Genomic DNA, 9,795 nt, shown 5'->3' on the forward strand with positions numbered 1-9,795 from the left:
GATTGCTAACAACTAGGCTATTTGTTAGGTTCATTAATTGTAGGTTAGTAGTTGGTTTCCTGGTTTTTCTCTAAGCCGTTGAATCCCTGAAGAATAGCCTGAGAAAAATACTTAACCAGAAAAACCAATCATCCTACACTTTAGCACCTGCTGTTGGGAATGAATGTCACAACATTCAGTTCGACATCCAGAACATATGCTGATTCTGTTATGTTCCTGGAAACTTACTGTGCTAAGTTTGCAGTATTGTAAAAGACCAACTAGTCTCTACTTCAGTATCAACCTTCAGTATCAACTGTCAAAACATCCAGTTTAACAGTTTCACACTGATCCTTCAGCCAGGTCTGTTATCCTTGAAAAGAGCAGACTTAAATAAATACTGAACTGAAGGTAACCTGCTTATCATTCAGTATACGCTGTCACTGATGAATGTTACAACATTCTGATTGACATTCAAACAGAAGGCTATATACCAGGTCTGTTATCATCTTGATAAGCTGACTGGAATACCTGCTGAGTTATGACAGTAATAGTAACACATGCAGAAGGAGAACAAACACAGGAAATTGTTAACCCAGTTCAGTCCAACATGACCTACATCTGGGGGCTACCAAGCCAGGAAGAAGATCCACTATTAGCAGTATTAATTCAGAGTTAAACTCACCCGTTTACAACTCTTCACTTAATCCCTACCCAATGCAATCTATACCTAGGAACTCCTAGATAGAAACCTCCAGTTTCCATTCCTATCACTACAAATACAATGTAATGTTAACACACCTTGAACTTGCTTCACAGCTTCATTCAAGAACAAAATCACTCTTGCCTACATGCTTTGAGTTACAAATACTCTCAGCTTTGAACACTGAGAATCACATGGTAACCTTCCCACAGATTGGGAGGTTTACCTCACACACACCCCTAAATTTTCATTCTAGGAGGCTTACAAAAACTAGGTTACAATATGCTATTTATAACCTAATCACCCAACTGGATTTGGGCCTTCAAAAATCGCAGCAGACTTGTTCTTTGCTGTTACAATTTCAGCAGAAAAATTCTGCTACAAACAAGGTCTTCAATCCTAGAATCTCTCCATATATATCTCCATATTTTGAGCCTATATATCTTCTGATTGAGTCTTCAAGACCTCCACATGGGAGTTAGGATATTCACCAAATATCCTTACTAATCCCAGAATAAATACTGAATTAATCAATTCAGTTTTCTACACATGTATGATGTCACAGGCATGATGTCGTGACATCGTACATGACATGTTGGTCCAGATGTTGAACTTCTTCAACCCAACATATTAAAACAACAGAGATGATTACATTATTTGTTTTACAAAATTAATGCCAATCCTAAGGAATTAACAGATGTCAATAGTGCATTTCTTAATGGTTATATATCAGAAGAAGTTTATGTCAACCAACCTCCAGGTTTTGAAAACTCTAAATGTCCATAACACGTTTTTAAACTTAAGAAATCACTGTATGGTTTAAAACAAGCTCATAGAGCTTGGTATGAAAGACTAAGTAACTTTCTTCTAGAACATAATTTTATTAGAGGAAAGGTTGACTCTACACTCTTTTGTAAAAACATTAAAAGTGATCTCATGATATGTCAGATATATGTTGATGACATTATTTTTGGTTCAGCTAACCCCTCTATATGTCAAGAATTCTCTGAGTTAATGCAAGTAGAATTTGAAATGAGCTTGATGCAAGAACTAAAGTTCTTTCTAGGAATTCAAATCAATCAAGCTTTAGAAGCTACCTACGTTTATCAAACTAAGTACATAAAAGACATTCTGAAGAAATTCGAAAGGGCTGAATGTAAACCTGCTAAGACACCAATGCATCCAACCTGCATTCTAGAGAAAGAAGAAATTATCCAGAAGGTTTGTCAGAAGCTATATCGTGGTATGATACACTCCCTTCTCTATCTGACTGCTACATTCCTTGATATTTTATTTAGTGTATGTCTCTGTGCCAGATTCCAAATATGATCCCAGAGAATCTCATTTAATAGTTGTTAAAAGAATCCTCAAGTATCTGAAAGGAACCCCTAACCTTGGCCTGATGTATGAGAAAACATCAGAGTATAGGCTCCCTGGTTATTGTGATGTAGATTATGCAGGGGACAAAATGGAACGTAAAAGTACATATGGGAACTATCAGTTCTTGGGAAATAATCTTATATCTTGGGCCAGCAAAAGGCAATCAACCATAGCTCTGTCCACTGCAGAAGCAGAATATATATCAACGTCACTCTGCACTACTCAGATGCTCTGGATGAAAAATCAACTTGAAGACCTCCTGATCTTTGAGAGTAACGTTCCTATTTTCTGTGATAATACTGCTGTCATTTATTTAAGTAAGAATCCTATTCTGCATTCCAGAGCCAAGCACATAGAAATAAAACATCACTTCCTTAGAGACTATGTTTAGAAATGGGTAATTTCATTAAAATTTATTGATACAGACCATCAATGGGCTGATATCTTTACTAAATGTGCTTCTCTGAATTAGCAGAATAAGACTCTGAATTAAACATCTGGTATCTGGATCTGACTCTGATGCTTCTACCAGTTAGAAGTTATCTGAATCAGAAATCCTCAGGATCCAACCCTTTGGTATTCCTGAAGATCAGATAAAGTAACACGTGGTACCTCATGCGTCTGACCTTGAAACTTCTAGATAGCTGTCTTGCAGAAATCAAGAGACAGACTCTTGAAATCTCCTCGAACAATGTGTTGATTCGGGGATTAGACCTCCATCATGGGCTGTAATCGTTCTCCTTCAAACGTGCTAACTTGGTTAACGTGCTGCATTTAATATTTTAACAGTTAAACTACTCTTAATGTTGTCGTTTTGCATGCATCTTTATGGGTATAAAATCCCTTCACACCTTATAATCTCACACTTTACACTCACGTCCTAACTAAACCCTCTCTCTCTCTCAGTTCTTCATCATCTTCAAGATTTCTGTAGTTTCTTCATCAAGTTCTTCATTCAACCTTCATCATCAATAATGTTCTTCATGGACACTCAATAATAATCCGTCTACAACTTCTCTCAACAAATGAACTCAACGGAGCAGACACCCATTACTACTTAACAAACAACAGCAACCACCGGCGTCGTCTCAACCCCCATATATAGGGAACCCCATATCCTTGATCATGAACCCCACATCCACCTAGCAACACTGTTTGAAAAGCTTGAAGTACTGTGTGAGTTGCTAGTAGATTTTGAAAACATGAAGAAGAATGGCGTAGACCTAACTGAAGAGTTAAGGATGCAAGGGTGGGAAACCTACTTTCAAAGACTCTATGGCCATGTGTACACATACCTGGTGAAGAAGTTATGGCGTTTTGCAGACTCAGACGAACACTACATAGTCTCTCACGTTCTGGGAGTCAAGATAGTCATCACTGAGAAATATATTTCCTCTCTTCTGAATATGGAGAAGACAGGAGGAAGACGCATCTACAACATCAACCCTAGGGCAAAATACTTGTCCTAGGAAATCAATCCTACTATCTTCCAACAGAGTGTTAAAGGCAAACACTCAAAGAACAAGGAGCTCCATCAGAAACTCTGTGTCTGGTTGAAGATCATCCTAGGCACCATTCATCATCGCCCTGCATCGAACTCCTCTGACTACATCAACACAGATCATAACTGTATTCTGTACTGCATCCACAAAGGGCTGAAATTGTGTATGCCAGCATTACTCTTCAAGTATCTCATAGACTCCGTCAAAGATACCAGAAACAACATGAAGACCAGGAACTACATCCCTCTGGGAAGACTTATCTTAGATGTTCTAACTGAAAGTGGCTTAGTGGATCACCTGATTCATCTCAGACAAATGGAAGATGTCACTATTGACATTGGAAGACCTCTGAATGCTCAGAATCTGAAGAGCATGGGGATCATTGATCAAGTCAGAGCTAAACAAACACTAGACACCTCCTGGGAAGCACTCAGGGATCAGAGGAAGATTCCCAACGGGCTCTATCTGTTCTCCAAGATTGACCCTCAAGAAGTGGTAGCTTACTATCTACAGAATCTTGCCAATCAAGGAGTGGACATCTCTGAGTTCTCAATGGACTGGCTACCTGAGCGTCCACCACACTTCATGAAGAGGATGCGAGATCCCTCTAAGAAGTCCAATAAGGCAAAGAAAGAAAAGCTGGGAGAATCTTCTGGGTCAAGACCTCTAGTCTCTCTGGCTGGCTCTCCAAGTAAGTCTATACCTCTCTCCCTCCCTGTTAAATTAAACCTATTTCTTCTTCTCTTCCCCAAACCTCTCCAATATACACATCATATGAAACACCCCCCTTAACCACTAGAACCTCTAACCCACCCTCTCTAAAATTCAATCTGGCTACCACCACACTATCCGTTTCTAAAACAGAAATTCTGAATGAAACTACCTCACCATCATCATCATCCTCACCTCAATCCCCACCATACTATGTACTCTCCTATGACAATGAACCATCTGACCCCCAATCTCCCACTCTGTCTCAGCTACAAGCTCGTGCTCTGGCCTCTCAACAACCATCACACACTAAACCTAAACCAAATATCACTTCCCCACCCCCTGAACATCCAAATCCAACTACATCTGAACAACCTCAAACACCACCACCTGCACAACAACCAAATCCACCTCCTGAACAACCAATCAACTCTGAACCTCAACCAACCCACTCACCATCTGAACCAAATCCACAACCTGAACAAACAACACTGTCCCCCCTGCCCTTCCCACACCACCAACTTCTGTTGCCCCCATCACTCCCACTCTGAATCTTGTTGACACCAATCCACCTTCTCCATCCTCCCCAACCTCTGCCACTGAACCAGAAACTACCTTCCCTACCCTTGAAGAAGCAATAAAAGTGTTTGCAGAGTCTTCAGTAGAGAAGATCAAGTCTCTGACTATCAACTTCAGCATCAGTGATGATCCCTATGAAGTGAGGATCCATTGGAACAGAGTGATCAGTTGGATGACCTCTGAAGTCTTCAAACTGAAAGGCCTCTTTGAACAAGTCCGCAATGACTTCATCAGAGATACTAGTTTAAGGCTCCAAGATCGTTTGGCCAGAGAGGCTGAGGAACAGGCTAGGAAGGAAGGAGAAGAGAAAGCGCGCCTGAAAGAAAAATAAAAGATCAGAGAAGCTGAAGAAAAGGCTGCTGCTGAAGCTGCTGCTGCTGAGGCTGAGGCAAAAGCTAAAGCCGAAACTAAAGAAGTAGCACGTGTTGCTACAGAGGAAGCTGCCAAGGCCAGTGTTGATGCTTTGACTCAGGGGGAGCACTCCAACTCTGGGTTTGCCCCTTTGGTCTTAAAGACTCTGGAGGAATTACAAAAGGAACAACAAGTGGTACGAGCTAGGCTGGACTAACAGGACTCTATCAACATCAACATTCAGAACATGTTGCCTCAGCTGCTCCAGAGGACGCCTCCGCCCCAAACCCTTAGGCACCTAGGCTATTTGTTTGTTGCTTTTCCTTCTGATGTTTTTTTTTCTCTTGCCTTATGTGCTGCTTACTTGTACCTATTTTTCTCTACTATAAATATCCGTTTTTTTGCTATGTCTTTTTTATTCTGACAAAAACGGGGAGAACTAAAAACAGCTCTGATGGAAACATAACTAAAACCTCTTAAGGCACTGCAAACATTAATAAACATTATTAAATTGATGACTTAAGATATGTAGGAAAATAACTAAAGCAATAAACCAAGGAAGGTCCAGTAAGAACTTATATTAAATTTAATGATCTAACTAAGGGGGAGTCCCCTTCCTTATCTGCTATATGAAGTTTTTTGTACTGTTTCACCTCTACTCTGTCTTGTTTTGTCATCATCAAAAAGGGGGAGATTGTAAGAACAAAGTTGGTGCTATAATGTATCTCTAAGATTTTGATGATAACAAAGGATGAAACAAAAATGGTACCCTAACGAAATTTTTCTTAAGTGTGCAGGACTCTGATCAAACAATCAGATAGATAAATCATCAGATAAAGAATTCAACGTTAGATGCTACTCAGAGGATACGTGACCAGAAGGTTCTGACTCTAACACAAGCGCTAGAAAAACGAAAGAAGTCAGAAACTCTAAAAGAGAAGTATAAATCCAGACTCTGAAGACGCACGATCTGAAGAAGTCAAGATTAAAGAAAAACTCTGATACAGTCAGATACAAGTACCCTCTTAAGATGAACATTGCAAAACAAGACTCTGAATACATGATTCGCTAACTCAGAAAGCATAACCATGAAGAAATATGCATTTAGAAAGAAACTATTTCTAGAAGGAAATTATGACACGCCCAAAACGGTTTTGGAAAGAAACAAGGAGAGTAATGACATTAATCATTCTTCAATGTCGAAGATTATGCCATCACCCAACGGTCCTCTCAAACTCCTATATAAAGGATGGAATGTCGCACAAGAAAAACACACCAGAGACACACAAGAATACAAATATCTCAATCATCCTCTTTCACTATTTCACGAGCTGTTGCTCTTACGTGAAAATTTGTTGTTCTTATATTTCTGTAATATTTGCTTATTGTTAGAAGCACTGTGCATTACCAATCATTTTATTACTAAGATATTTCCTCAAGTGACTCTGTGAAGTCTGAATACTTGAGAGGGCTAAGGGATTAATTCTCTTAGACGGTTGTTTGTGTAATCTTTCAAGATTAGTGGATTAAGTCATTTTTAAAGGAGAAATCACCTTGGCCGGATGGACTGGAGTAGCTTTGAATTTCAAGCGGACCAGTATAAAATGCTATGTCTAATTCTTTTTATTCTGAGTGCGTCTAAATTCTTACAAAGTTTTATTTTCCAAAACAATTCAAACCCCCTTTCTTGTGTTTTCTCTACCTTCAATTGGTATCAGAGCTTCGGCTCTGTTATTGATTTTCTAATCAAACACTTATCATTGTAGAGACATCCAGCGTGAGAAAAACACTATGGCCAACACCAATGAAAGAGATAGTTACAATGCTAAACCTCCAATCTTTGATGGAGAAAAATTTGATTATTGGAAAGATAGAATTGAAAGTTTCTTTCTGGGCTATGATGCTGATCTATGGGACATAGTCACAATCAACTACACACCTCCTGTGTCTGACGCTAGCGTTGCCATTGCCAGAAGCAAAATGACAGATGATCAAAAGCGTGACTTCAAAAACCATCACAAAGCCAAAACGATACTGCTGTATTCCATTTCCTATAATGAATATGAAAAGATAACCCATAGGGAAACAACTAAAGAAATATTTGACTCCCTAAGGATGACTCACGAAGGAAATTCTCAAGTCAAAGAGACAAAGGCTCTGGCTCTAATTCAGAAGTATGAAGCATTCAAGATGGAGGATGATGAAGCTATAGAGGTAATGTTTTCTAGATTTAAAACTTTAATTGCAGGACTCAAAGTTCTGGACAAGGGCTACACAATTGCAAATCATGTCAAAAGATAATCATAAGCTTGCCAAATAAGTGGAGACCAATTGTCACAACTTTAAAGCTATCAAAAGATCATAATAATATAAGCCTTGAGGAACTCGTCAGTTCCCTCAGAAGTCATGAGATAGAACTTAAGGAAGATGAGCCTCAGAAGAAGATCAAGTCGGTAGCACCGAAGTCCAGATCTGAAAGACGCAAGCTAGAAAGGAACAAACCCTTCCAAGCTGAAGAGGAAGACAATGACGACTCTGAAAAAGAAGACTCTAACGAAAAAGAAGAGTTATCCCTTTTGACCAAAAGAGTAAAACAACTCTGGAGAAAAAGGAATAATAACTTCAGAAGACTAAGACCCAAGGGAGATCGCTCAGAATCAACTTCCAGAGGTAAGCCAAACAAAGAAATAACATGCTATGAATGCAAGGAAACATGTCATTACAGAAATAAATGTCCCAAGTTGAAGAAAGAAAGATCCAGAAGAGAAGGTTTCAAGAAAAGCTTATTCATAACCAAAAAGGGACTGATGGCCACCTGGGACGACAGTGGATCTGATTCCTCCGAATCAAACTCTGAAGAAAAGAGAAATGTTGAACTCATGGCTACCACCTCCAGAAATACATCAGATGGAGAATCTGATTCTGAAGAGATATTTTCTGATCTTTCTCGCTCTGACCTTGAATCATGCCTTTCTGAAACTCTAAACACATATCAGAAACTTAAACAAAAATTTAAGGCTTTAAAAGGAATTCTTGAAAGAATCATCGAAGAATGTAATAAGCTTGAGATAACTGCTTCAGAACAAAAAGATGAAAATCAAACTTTGATAAAAGAGAGAGAGACTCCACAAACAAACAATGTTTAAAACTTGAAGAAGCACTATCTCAAGCCCTACAAACTTCTAACACAATAATATATGAATATGAAAAGTCCTTTCAAAAGTTTCTGAAAAATGGGATAGAGAGGAGCAGAATGGCATCCATGATTTATGGAGTAAGTCAGAATGATAAAAGAGGAATAAGGTATATCCCCAGTGAAGATAAATCTTCTACCGATGACAAACCTAAATCTCCTTTTTCTTATCACTACACACATACACAAGCAAAACATTTTGATAATGCTAGAAAACCCAAAGTTCTAAGAAACTCTGGGAAAACTAATCACAAAGGACCCAAAAGATTATGGATACTAAAAAATAAGATTGTTTATGTTGCAGATATCTTATGCGGCAGAGTTAAGACACTAATCATGGTACCTGGACTCTGGATGCTCGCGACACATGACGGGAAGAAAGTATATGTTCCAAAGCTTGGAACTTAGAGATGCTGGTTTCTTAGGGTTCGGAGGAAATCAGAAAGGAAGAATCAAATGCTCCGAAACTATTGGTAATGGAACTCTTCCCTCTATATCTGATGTTCTCTATGTAGAAGGATTAATGCATAACCTGTTATCAATAAGTCAATTAAGTGATAACGGTTATGATGTAATCTTCAATCAAAAAACATGTAAAGCAATTAATCAGAACAAAGCTAGGCTACAACTTGGAAAACTACTGGGAGTCACGAGGGGATCTTTTGTGAATATAAATCAACGGAAATACTCCGTCGGGGAAAAGGAAATCTGCATATATTGGGATAACACCAATACAACAAGAAACATTTGCAGGGGAAATGCGTAAATCAGAATAAAGCTGAAATACTCACGTAAAAGGGTATTTGATTTCACGAAGAAATACTAAACCAAACTCAATTGGGGAAGAAAAACCTCAACAAAGGAGTAAAAGACATATATTATCTAATACTGGTTACTGGGTAAGAAGATAATATACTCTGATAGACGGACATCAGTTATCGGTTAGGGTAAACATATCAAGGATGACTCATTAAGGAAAAAGTGGCGTATTCATTATCGGTTACTAGGTAAGAATGACCTACTGGGAAAAGTAACCAAATAGGATTTACAACTACCTGCTACTGGGAAGAAGACCAAAGTAATAATCATCCACAAGGTAGTAACTCAATGGGGAAAGATAAAGGATAAACTCTTTTTGCTTGAGGGGTTGACACTCTATAATTGAAGGAGGACAGACACACCAAATCTGCATGGGGAAATAATATCACCAACGCAGGGGATCAGAAGAAAAATCAATGCAATAAAAATGCACTATGAAATATTTGATGATGTGTTTTATGTATGAATATGCATGTATATGATTATGATTATGCTGACAAACCAGCACAACGGATAAAAATGATGAAGATTTGAATCATCATTATAAAACATTAGTCTAATCTCAACAGAATGGAAAC

General features: G+C 38.5%; 1 protein-coding gene across 1 annotated transcript; it reads left to right on the forward strand.

The window, feature by feature from the left end:
- Positions 1–3,879: 3,879 nt before the first annotated feature.
- On the forward strand, positions 3,880–4,826 carry LOC127094245 (uncharacterized). The gene is made up of 2 exons (XM_051033103.1): positions 3,880–4,255; positions 4,429–4,826. The coding sequence occupies exons 1-2, from the start codon at positions 3,880–3,882 to the stop codon at positions 4,824–4,826; spliced, it is 774 nt and encodes a 257-aa protein (XP_050889060.1).
- The last annotated feature ends 4,969 nt before the right edge of the window (positions 4,827–9,795 follow it).

This window comes from Lathyrus oleraceus, chromosome 6 (assembly GCF_024323335.1).
Source record: "Lathyrus oleraceus cultivar Zhongwan6 chromosome 6, CAAS_Psat_ZW6_1.0, whole genome shotgun sequence".
NCBI lineage: Eukaryota > Viridiplantae > Streptophyta > Magnoliopsida > Fabales > Fabaceae > Lathyrus > Lathyrus oleraceus.

Bases quoted from the DNA above. Each gene is read 5' to 3' on its own strand.
- LOC127094245 (XM_051033103.1), top strand. From the start codon at position 3,880: ATGGAAGATGTCACTATTGACATTGGAAGACCTCTGAATGCTCAGAAT. The intron at 4,256-4,428 runs GTAAGTCTATAC...TTTCTAAAACAG, and splicing joins CTCTCTGGCTGGCTCTCCAA to AAATTCTGAATGAAACTACC.